The sequence below is a fragment of the Dendropsophus ebraccatus genome, chromosome 15 (assembly GCF_027789765.1).
Source record: "Dendropsophus ebraccatus isolate aDenEbr1 chromosome 15, aDenEbr1.pat, whole genome shotgun sequence".
NCBI classification, from domain to species: domain Eukaryota; kingdom Metazoa; phylum Chordata; class Amphibia; order Anura; family Hylidae; genus Dendropsophus; species Dendropsophus ebraccatus.
In genome coordinates this window covers 13,914,493-13,927,060 of record NC_091468.1, presented here as the reverse complement: position 1 = coordinate 13,927,060, position 12,568 = coordinate 13,914,493, and the positions used below count along the sequence as shown (strand labels likewise).

Genomic DNA, 12,568 nt, shown 5'->3' with positions numbered 1-12,568 from the left:
TTCTGATGAAAACACAAAAATCTGTGTGTGAGCTTTTCTCTCCCCCCCCCCCCCTCCTCTCCCCTCTGCCTTCTGAGACAGCTGATGTAAACAAGTACCTGACTGGCTTTATCTGCAACATGGTAGCTTCTTTGTAAAGCTGGGAGGGATAATCACAGTGAGTTCATTAGCAACTTGACCTCAGAATAACCATCCCAGCATTACAAAGAAGCTACAATGTTGCAGATAAAGCCTGCCAGCTTTCTCAGAAGGGAGGAGAGGGAGACAAAAGGAAAGGGAGAGAAAAGCTCACACACAATTATTTTTGTCTTCAGCAGAAAGCAGCAGCTCAGAACTGGGGGAAGGAGACTAAATAGATAATAACAAGTATGAAAGGAGTAGTTAGTCTCACCAAAGTTATGTTTGAGTGGAATACCCCTTTAAGCATAAAAATAGTTTAAACTCATGACGTGATGTTACATTCCCCTTAATAACCAGGTCCGTCCAGCCGCAGCTGCGTCAGTGCCACTCGGCGAAGTCTCTTTAGTATGATATAGATCCCGCAACGCTCACATTTCAATCCTTAATGAAATCAAACCCCGCAGTGGGGAGAGAAGCTCATCATCTCAGGGTGTATACGGCTTTATGCTGATAAACAGCCATTCCAGCTACACCAAAGATCCATTAGTGGAACCTATTAATATCCTATGGAGTGAACAGTAACTTGCGGTCATGCTTTACTTAGCTTTGTAATAGTTGTCTCTTGACTATTAGGACCTTCCTGCGTCACACGTGTTTATCTATTGGAAGGTCAATGCATGGGATGGGAGCATTACATTAAAGTTTCATGCCGGCTAATGTCTGTGCTCTTACATTAGGCACTTTTAAGGCTTATTCTTGTTGACACATCAGCAATAAACTGCAGCTTCTATGTAATAATTAAAGGGCCCCACAACAGGGAAGATAGGACTCCAGTTCTATTAGAGTGTATCTAAATAATATATACATTAACAGGTTTTACAGAACGCATTACAAAATGATGAGATACAATAATCCTCAGTCTGGTAACATGCACTATTAGGCAGCTAACAGAGTAGAGAGCAACTGCAAAGAGCGTCTCCTCTTCTGGAGGACCCGGCTTTTCAGTACTTTACACATACGATAATGCTATGCACCAATATTCACCAATATGCAGTTCAAATGAAACTGTGTAATCCTTCATTTCGCCTGTGGGGGCAGTGCTGTGAAACTGAAAGCTCAATGCCAAGCTCCTTCACATATCCGTAGGGGTTCAGGTAGCGCAACCAAGTTGGGTAAACCCTTTAAGGGCCCAAAGAAAATGTTTGGTTTGGTGTTAAGAAATTTTGGCTGCCCCTCTAAGGTCTTTCCATAGTATCTCAATGGGATTCAGGTAGGGACTTTTGGGCACTTTCGGTTTCTTTTGAGCCATTCGGAGGTGGACGTACTTGCGTGCTTTGGATCATTTCTGTAATTGGATCATTTCTGTAATTTCTCTACCCTTGTATGAAATATTCATTGATTCTTTGCTTACTGGTATTGTGCCGAGGGACTGGTGTAAGGCAAATGTAGTGCCGATTTTCAAAAAGGGCTCTCGAACTTCCCCAGGTAACTACAGACCTGTAAGCTTAACGTCCATTGTGGGGAAACTATTTGAGGGGCTTATAAGGGACTACATCCAGGAATATGTAGTGGCTAATAGTATTATAAGTGATAAGCAGCATGGTTTTACTAAGGACAGAAGCTGTCAAACCAACCTGATATGTTTCTACGAAGAGGTGAGTAGAAGCCTGGATGGCAGCGCGGCTGTGGATATGGTGTACCTGGATTTTGCTAAAGCGTTTGACACAGTTCCTCATGGACGTCTGATGGGTAAGTTAAAGTCTATCGGTTTGGAAAGTTTAATGTGTAACTGGATTGAAAACTGGCTTAATAATCGTACCCAGAGAGTGGTGGTCAATGATTCCTACTCCGAATGGTCCCCGGTAATAAGTGGTGTACCCCAAGGGTCAGTACTGGGCCCTCTTCTGTTTAACTTGTTTATTAATGATATTGAGAATGGAATTAACAGCAATGTTTCTATCTTTGCAGATGACACCAAGCTTTGTAGTACAGTACAGTCTATGGAGGATGTGCAGATGTTACAGGATGACTTAGACACACTGAGTGTTTGGGCGTCCACTTGGCAAATGAGGTTCAATGTGGATAAATGTAAAGTTATGCACCTGGGTACTAATAACCCGCATGCATCATATGTCCTGGGGGGAGTTACTCTGGGAGGGTCGCTGATGGAGAAGGATCTGGGTGTACTTGTAGATAATAGACTACAGAACAGCACACAATGTCAGTCAGCTGCTTCTAAAGCCAGCAGGATATTGTCATGCATTAAAACAGGCATGGACTCACGGGACAGGGATATAATATTACCGCTTTATAAAGCTTTGGTGCGGCCTCATCTGGAGTATGCCGTCCAGTTTTGGAACCCGATTCATAAAAAGGATGTTCTAGAGCTGGAGAGGGTACAAAGACGGGCAACTAAACTAATAAGGGGAATGGAGCATCTTAGTTATGAGGAGAGATTAAAAGAATTACATTTGTTTAGTCTGGAGAAGAGACGTTTAAGGGGAGATATGATTAATTTATTTACATATATAAATGGCCCCTACAAGAAATATGGGGAAAAGATGTTCCAGGTAAAACCCCCTCAAAGGACAAGGGGCACTGCCTCCGCCTGGAGAAAAAAAGGTTCAATCTCCGGAGGCAACAAGCCTTCTTTACCATGAGAACTGTGATCTGTGGAACAGTCTACCACAGGATCTGGTCACAGCAAAAACAGTAGAGGGCTTCAAAACAGGGCTAGACAAGTTCTTAGAGCAAAATAATATAAATGCATATGTATAGAACCTATCACCCCTCCCCCTTCCCTGTATCCATCCCCTCCTTGGTTGAACTTGATGGACATGTGTCTTTTTTCAACCGTATTAACTATGTACTATGTAACTATTGTCCTGCTGCATAACCCAATGATCAGACCCGCCATGATCTCTTACTTTTCTCCTGAAAAGTGAAAAGGTCCCAGACAATCTCTTTAAGACATTCTTCTTCAGGATTCTCTGAGCAGATTCCAGGGCTCCATCGGTTGTGAAAATTCATCCAGGTCTTGCAGAAGCAAAGCCGTCCTAGACCACCACACTACCACCATTACTGGTTGTTGTATAGGGTTCGTATTGGGCATCCGTTACACAGATCATAGACGGGAAAACAACCCATGCCTTCCAAAAAGTTCCACCTATGACTCATCAGTCCAAGTCTTGAAGGTCATTTAGATGTTTTTAGCAAATGTGGGATGATCTTTTGTCTTGTTATTGGTCAGTAGTGGATTGCACCATCAATCTCTGACCTTACTATGGAATCCTGTACACGGACCATAACTGAGGCCTGCAGATCTTTGAATGAGTTGATGGACATTTGGTGACTTTTTTGGCTTCCACTGCTCCCCGAGACCCATTACATGCCTGACATAATGCAGGCATATGGGGGATCAGTATGGGGGATGTTTGTTAAACAGCAATGCTTGTACATTGTTTAATGTCACATAATGTATCAATTTTGGGCCAAGTTTTCTTAATGAGACAACCCCTTTAAGGATGAAGTTTAAAGAGAAGCTGTGGAAGCCAATTGGATGTTTAGTGGGCCCTGCATTGAGCACTGCATATGTATGGAGGAAATGATTTAAAGTGTACCTGTTGTTATAAATTTCAAAACCTAAATCAACAGTAGATATGAAATAAAGCAAATTTGCAATTTACATTCATATGTTTTTGTTATCCTGTAAAACACGGCACTTCCTGGCTGTGTCCTGTGCTCTTTTTTGTTTTTTTCCAAAGAGTCTAAACACAGGAAGTCCCGTGTTTTCCAGGTCATCTGTGCTCACAGAGAAGGCATTAATGGGATTAATGGATGTAAAGGGCTGTGACTCTGTACTGGCCAGAACTTTATGTGTTTAGTTTTTTTAACCAGCTTCAGACCGGACTTGGATACAAGTAAGAATAGCTGTTATATAGCTGCCTTCAGGAGACTGGACCTGGATACAGTAAGTATAGCTGGTAAATAGCTGCCTTCAGGAGACTGGACCTGGATACAGTAAGTATAGATGTTAGATAGCTGCCTTCAGGAGACTGAACCTGGATACAGTAAGTATAGCTGGTGTATAGCTGCCTTCAGGAGACTGGACCTGGATACAGTAAGTATAGCTGGTATATATCAGCCTTCAGGAAACTGGACCTGAATACAGTAAGTATAGCTGGTATATAACTGCCTTCAGGAGACTGGACCTAGATACAGTAAGTATAGCTGGTGTATAGCTGCCTTCAGGAGACTGGACCTGTATACAAGTAAGTATAGCTGTTATATAGCAGCCTTCAGGAGACTGGACCTGGATACAGTAAGTATAGCTGTTATATAGCAGCCTTAAGGAGACTGGACCTGGATACAGTAAGTATAGCTGTTATATAGCTGCCTTCAGGAGACTGGACCTGGATACAGTAAGTATAGCTGAAATATAACTGCATTCAGGAGACTGGACCTGGATACAGTAAGTATAGCTGTTATATAGCTGCCTTCAGGAGACTGGACCTGGATACAGTAAGTATAGCTGAAATATAACTGCATTCAGGAGACTGGACCTGGATACAGTAAGTATAGCTGTTATATAGCTGCATTCAGGAGACTGGACCTGGATACAGTAAGTATAGCTGTTATATAGCAGCCTTCAGGAGACTGGACCTGGATACAAGCCTGCCTTGGCAAGCCCTTGTCATGATCGCAATACTCGCACCTTGAGTTAGACATTGACAAAAAGAGGCCACCCTGGTGTTTCCCTATTTATGTTCCAATACTCGCAACCGAGTGGGACTTAAGGGGCAATTTATCAGGGTGGTGTGGTGCTCTCCCTATCATGGAGGCACCCCGTGGCAATAGGCTAGGGCTATCGGGCTATTCCCGTGTTTTGAGACTCGCAACCGAGGCTCCACGGACTCCTGTTTTGCATATTTAAATGTTTGGGGGCATCAGTGGAGACTCTTGATTGAGTACTTCATTGGAATTTTCTGTTCTCCTTGAGTTCAGTGATTACTGTTTTTTGCTGGATACAGTAAGTATAGCTGTTATATAGTATTAGTAACCTTCAGGAGACCTGGACCTGGATCCAGTAAGTATAGCTGTTATATAGCAGCCTTCAGGAGACCTGGACCTGGATCCAGTAAGTATAGCTGTTATATAGCTGCCTTCAGGAGACCTGGACCTGGATACAGTAAGTATAGCTGTTATATAGCTGCCTTCAGGAGACTGGACCTGGATACAGTAAGTATAGCTGTAATATAGCTGCCTTCGTTTTGTGTAATAGGACATGTTAAAAGGCCACAATCAGCTGGCATGCAAGATGTCAGCTGATGGTGGTCTATCAACATGCTGAAAGACCCCAACGTACAGTAACAGTCTGCTGCACATCGCTCCACGTAACAGAAGTGTCAGTAGACCGCTAATAGCACAGGCAGTGAGCAGGGAACCTGACCGGTTGGCAACCGCTTCCCCTAGAATGCTGTGTTATGTAATACAGCCTTTAGGGGGTAAGGGTGCGTTCACACATATAGGATCCGCAGCAGATCAGATGGCGCAGATTTGATGCTAGGTTCAGGTATTTAATTACATTGATATCTGCGTCATCATATCGGCTGCGGATCCGTGTACGTGTGAATGCACTCTAATGAGGAATGTGTATTATGTTATGGGAGGGGGGAGGTGGTCTCTATAGGGGGGATTTATCAATGAAAAAAGTTCTATATTTCGGCGTAAAACAGCCTGATGCACATATATTTATTCGCTAAGGCCTGTTTGGTAAATAAATATTCACATCGCTGCATTTTATGCCCATTGCCCCAGGGGGGCAGGGAGAGTTTGTAGAGGGGACAGAAGGGGGGAGAACGGACTCTGGGTCCACCAAATAAATTATTTTTTCATCGGAAAAATGATAAGGAAACCAGCGCTGGCGTAGGTTTCCTTCCGTGCGCACAGGATTTATGTAAAGGCAATGCACCTCTACATAAATCTGTGCACTGTCGGCGCTGCAGGGTCATTTTTTAGCCAGGCGCAAAAAACGCCAGACTTAATAAATGCCCCCCCTATGGCTATCTGACAGATATCATGTCCAGCTTCGGGGAACAAAGTCAGCAATCTGGCCCTATAAAGTCCATAACAGGATAACAAAAAGATAGGGTTTTTGTCGAAGGTGTAACAATAGGTAAAAGTTGCCTCTCAGTTTTACAATAAATTTTCCACCACGGTGGCTGGAATCTGAAGTTTCCGTTCTCCATCTCTACATCACATGAGAAGCCATGCCATTCCACAGACACATACTCAGCAGTCAGCGTTCCCCATAAGCAATCAATGATTGTCAGGAGTAGGATGGGATCCTCTGTGATCAGACAGAGGCTCTCGATATCGATCAGGAGTTCACTGTCTCCCGAGATTCCTTCACCAGACTGTACTCAGAACACTCACAGCAATTGTCGCAGTGAATAACACTGTTCCAGACATGAATTCTATTTAAAGAAAACCTACAATAAAATCTACTTAATTCAATGTTAAACATTTTGTTTTAACTCTTTAAAGGGAATCTGTCACTAGGTCTATGCCGCCTTATGTAAAGGCAGCATAAACTAGTGACAGAAATGCTGAAAAGATTGGTGCTGACTGCATTTTTATCAGCCGTTCTCCTAATATGCAGGAGAATAGGATTCTTGCCCCCCCCCTGCTCTCTAGCTGATGATTGACAGGTGACTGCCTATACACAGCATGGATAGATAACTGCCAATTTAGCAGCTGGTGGGCAGAGTTTTCTGCTACTCATGAATATCCAGGACTACTGAGCTCATGCACATAATGGAGAGGACTACTTATTGGCCATGTTATTCTGGAGGATATCTCTGAATCAGCTGCACAAAACAATGTAAGTGATACATCATTCTGTTCAGCTTCTTTGTCACTAGTTTATGCTACACTTAGATAGGACAGTATAAACCTACTGACAGAGTCTCTTTAAGGACCCTAGAAATATCACAGGTTATTAACATTTGGTTATTCACATATTGTAATGCGAATCACTTAGTAGTACAGCCTCAGGCTTTGGGCCTGTACCTTAAAGTGTCCCTGTCGTGTCAACTTTCATGTCGTTTCAAATATCTAGATCCAGTCTCCTGAAGGCAGCTATATAACAGCTATACTTACTTCTATCCAGGTCCAGTCTCCTGAATGCTGCTATATAACAGCTATACTTACTGTATCCAGGTCCGGTCTCCTGAAGGCAGCTATATAACAGCTATACTTACTGTATCCAGGCCCAGTCTCCTGAAGGCAGCTATATAACAGCTATACTTACTGTATCCAAGTCCAGTCTCCTGAAGGCAGCTATATAACAGCTATACTTACTGTATCCAGGTACAGTCTACTGAAGGCAGCTATATAACAGCTCTACTTACTATATCCAGGTACAGTCTACTGAAGCTTTTTAGTCTTGTGCTGGTGGAAAAAGGAAACTAAACACATGAAGTCCCGGCCAGTACAGAGAGTCACAGCTCAATGTGTTCATCAATCACATGACTGCCTTCTCTTTGAGTGCAGATGACTAGGACATTGTGTATTTAGTCTCTTTTTTCAAAGAGTACAACAGGAGACTGGAGGAGACTAGATCTGGATGCAAGGAAGTATAACTTTGTTATATAGCTGCCTTCAGTAGACTGGACCTGGATACAGTAAGTATAGCTGTTACATAGATGCTTTAAGGAGACTAGACCTGGATACAGTAAGTATAGCTGTCTTCAGGAGACTGGACCTGGGTATAGTAAGTATAGCTGTTATATAGCTGCCTTCCGGAGACTGGACCTGGATACAGTAAGTATAGCTGTTATATAGCTGCCTTCAGGAGACTGGACCTGGATACAGTAAGTATAGCTGTTATATAGCTGCCTTCAGGAGAATGGACCTGGATACAGTAAGTATGGCTGTTATATAGCTGCCTTCAGGAGACTGGACCTGGATACAGTAAGTATAGCTGTTATCTAGCTGCCTTCAGGAGAATGGACCTGGATACAGTAAGTATAGCTGTTATATAGCTGCCTTCAGGAGACTGGACCTGGATACAGTAAGTATAGCTGTTATCTAGCTGCCTTCAGGAGAATGGACCTGGATACAGTAAGTATAGCCCTCTGGAGGACCCATCTTATCCAGTATTATACAAACAACCCACTGATTTAAATATGCATGGTGTAATACCTAATTTCCCCTGTGGTGGCGCTGCTGATCACTTACAGATCTCTGATACAGCTGATCACTGAGGGTCCCAGCAAATGTAGATTTTGTAATCAACTGAAAGTCTGGCGGACTTGTCCAAAGCGGTGAACCCCTTTAACATAGAAATCCAGCATAATTTCGCTTTAAGGCTTAAAATGTTTTTACTTTGCTTCTAAGCAGGAGAATATTAAGAGGAAATTGTGGCAAGAAAATGAACCTTCCTTATTTATTGCCTGGCGCTGGACGCCCCGTTGCTACCAGTTCAATCAATTAATGACCTAAAAGACAGAAGACGCCCTCCACCTCATGTGTTTATAAATGGACTAAAACACTTTACGCTATTTATTCCTCGCCACGATGGCAGCGACTGTCAAGCGGAGTCTATGGAACTGCACAGAACTAACTTCCCATCCAGTTATATACGAAGGATCTGAAGGAAGATTTTACAAGATTTTCGCATTTACAGAAAAAAAAATTCTATCAAAATATTTTGTAAAATTCAAATAAATATTGCCCAAACATTCCAGCCAGTTGGGTTGATACTCATACACAAGGCAGCTATCTATACACAAGGCAGCTATCTATACACAAGGTAGCTATTTTTATCCATTATCCATCTATATTAAGCCGTGTCCCGGCCCGTGCAGGGCTTCTGCTCATCTAGGAGTTTTGCTTATTCATTAAATACTGAAAACACATTGATAACTCCTTCAGTCCCCGCTCTTTGGATCCAGTGGAGGGGAAGGAGGTGGAGCTGAATCAGCTTCTTACTGGGTGGAACAGGGAGACTTTAAGATTAATTACGACTGTAATGGTCCTTTAAATTAGTCTGGTTATACAATAAAACAAGTCCATCATATTGCAGCCATCCAATGGTATTTTACTCCAGATAGGATTGCATCTTGGTAATCTTTATTCAGGAGTAAGAGAGATGGATGGAGAGAGCGAGAGAGAGAGAGAGAGAGAGAGAGAGAGAGAGAGATAATAGATAGATAGTACATAGATAGACAGACAGATAGGAGATGGATATAAAGATAGATAGATAGATAGATAGATAGATAGATAGATAGATAGATAGATAGATAGGAGATAGATAGATAGATAGGAGATAGATAGATAGGAGATAGATAGATAGATGAGAAAGAGAGAGATAGGAGATAGATAGATAGATAGATAGATAGATAGATAGATAGATAGATAGATAGATAGATAGATAGATAGATAGATAGATAGATAGATGGGAGGATCTGGATGGATAGATAGATAGATAGATAGATAGATAGATAGATAGATAGATAGATAGATAGAATGGTGCGTTTACACAGGCAGATTTATCTGACAGATTTTGGAAGCCAAAGCCAGGAACAGACCATAAACAGGGAATGGGTCATATAGGAAAGACTGAGATTTCTTCTCTTTTCAGATCCATTCCTGGCTTTGGCTTCCAAAATCTGTCAGACAAATCTGCCTGTGTAAACGCACCATAAGATAGATAGATAGATAGGAGATAGATAGGAGATAGATAGATAGATAGATAGATAGATAGATAGATAAAAGATAGATAGATAGATAGATAGATAGATAGATAGATAGATAGGAGATAGATAGATAGATAGATAGATAGATAGATAGATAGATAGATAGGAGATAGATAGATAGATAGATAGATAGATAAAAGATAGATAGATAGATAGATAGATAGATAGATAGATAGATAGATTCCCATGTCAATATGATCAGACTTAATCACCCATCTTAGTGTTGCAGCACTTTTATACCTCCTGACAGCCCATACACCCCTTTAGCAGCCCTCCCTACTGTGCATTGTATATATTGAGCTTTATGGACAGTTTATGAATTATTTATCCATCCATCCATTTAGTCTAACGATCTTCAGTAACACATCTATAGAGAAGTGCAATGGCCAGCACCTTGTAACTCTACAGCCTCTACAGAACTTGACAAGTGTCAGCAAACCCTGCCAAGGAGCCAGGACCCTTGTCTATACTGAAGGAATCCACTGACCCAGACAATGGTCTATGTGACTAGAAAGTTAGATGTCAGAGAAGAGAACAACCTTCTCTGGGAAACAGATTGGATTATGCACCATTAAAAAAGGAGAAGAATGACACCAGGACAGGTCTAGAGAAGAGAATGACCTCCAGGGGGTATGCTGCAGCTTCATGCTATAGTCATCCAGTATCAGGGGGTTATCAGCCTATACAGTAAACAGTACACTTCTCTGTAACAGCTCAGTAACTACTTAAGGTGGGCACAGGACATGAGAATCCTATGTTGCAGAATAGAATAAAACTGCTATATGAGATCAGTATAAGGCAGGGGTAGGGAACCTTGGCTTTCCAGCTGTTGCAAAACTACAACTCCCATCATGCCTGGACAGCCGAAGGCTGTCCAGGCATGATGGGAGTTGTAGTTTTGCAACAGCTGGAGAGCCAAGGTTCCCTACCCCTTGTATAAGGAGTGCAGCTCACACCCTTGGCTTCTTGGCACCAGTCAGGTCACAGCCTTGATATAAAGTGCATGGGCATCTGATAATAATAAAGTATACAGTTGTAGCATTCCTTCTATATAACCTATCTGCAGCCAAGTCCATGTAACAAGCCCATGTCAGTATATGGTGATCCTATAGGCCATGTATAAACACACTCTATACCCTATACCTATCCATGCTCTATATATACAGTCCTGAAATGCCTCCCAAATACAAGAACAAACCAAATTATTTAGGTATTATTTCCCTATCCAGATTACTGCACAAGCACTATAAAAGCATTGCTAGGCTCTTAAAGGGTTAAACAGTCAAGGAAGCAAGTAGATTTCTTTCCCATGCACAATGGGGTAATGGCTTTTTTTTTGGGGGGGGGGGGGGGGGGGGGGGGGTCCTTACCATTAGATCTCCGGACAATATTCTCCAAAAAGGTATTTTGTGGAGCAACCAGTCCTCTGCGACCCCCTGCCATGGTCATAGCAGCTGTGGTCCAAAGCTGTAGGGGGCTTCAGGGTAGTGGTGGAGGGCTGGGGGGAGCCGGGGCTCTTTCATGGAGAGAGGTCCTCATGGTCCTGAGTGGATTGCAGCCTCTATTGCATTAGAAGAAGCGATGGATGAAGGAGCAGTGTTCCCAGCCATCCTTAGCAGTACTCCCCCTGCCCCCAGTCAGCCCCCTCGCCCTCCCACCTTGGCTCCTCGTCCCCTGCTCGTGTAGGTCCCCAGGAGCCCAGACCCCTTCTCTGCTCTCCAAGGTCCTGAAATGCTCAGCCCTGCGCAGCGTCCCCTCCACTCGTGTCTAGCGACTGGATTGTGTAACCTCTTCATTGCCTGTCCACATCCACACTGCTCTGCTACCTCCTACCAGGGATACCTGCTTAACCCATGAATGTATTCCTATGCCTACAGCTGCCAAGGTTAGTCCATGGGCAAGCAAGGGTGCACAGATGTAGTGTCTCCATGCTTTGCAGATCCACCTATACTCACCTGCTGCTGCAAGCCAACCAGTATCTAGTGCAGGGGTAGGGAACCTTGGCTCTCCAGCTGTTGCAGAACTACAACTCCCATCATGCCTGGACTGATGGGAGTTGTAGTTCTGCAATAGCTGGAGAGCCAAGGTTCCCTAACCCCCTATCTAAAATACTCTCAGCATGCTCTGCTATAGTATAGGGGACAGGGGATGATGTGGCTTGTAGTTCTACAAATGAAGGATATCTTTATGGGCAGATAAGCTGCTCTCAGCATGTCATGGTGTTTTTTAGGTGGTAAATAAAGTTGTAGTTCACCACACTAGCAAGGCTTTGGGGATTAAGGTTCCTGGTACTTGTAGTTCAGTATACTTGGGGTTACAGGTTCCTGGTGGTTGTAGTTCACTATACTTGCAGGGCTTTGGGGTTATTAAAGGTTCCTGGTGGTTGTAGTTCACCACACGTGCAGGGCTTTGGGGTTATTAAAGGTTCCTGGTGGTTGTAGTTCACCAAACTTGCAAGGCCATGGGGTTACAGCTCCCTGGTACTTGTAGTTCACTATACTTGCAGGGCTTTGGTGTTATTAGATGTTCTTGGAGCTTGTAGTTCATCACACTTGCAGGGCTTTGGGGTTACAGGTTCCTGGTGGTTGTAGTTCACCACACTTGCAGGGCTTTGGTATTAATGAAGGTTCTTGGTGGTTGTAGTTCACCACACTTGCAGGGCTTTGGTATTAATGAAGGTTCCTGGT

The 12,568-nt window shown here is 43.1% G+C and overlaps 1 protein-coding gene across 2 annotated transcripts in view; it reads right to left on the bottom strand.

Moving 5' to 3' along the window:
- Positions 1-11,330, bottom strand: part of KCNH1 (potassium voltage-gated channel subfamily H member 1) — a 250,570-nt gene extending 239,240 nt beyond the window's left edge. The window contains exon 1 of one of the 2 annotated variants that reach the window (XM_069954618.1): positions 11,252-11,330. In XM_069954618.1, the coding sequence (XP_069810719.1) occupies positions 11,252-11,330 (79 nt within the window). The remainder of the gene's footprint in view (positions 1-11,251) is intronic. The other variant, XM_069954617.1, reaches the window with a different exon arrangement.
- Between the last annotated feature and the right edge of the window lie 1,238 nt (positions 11,331-12,568).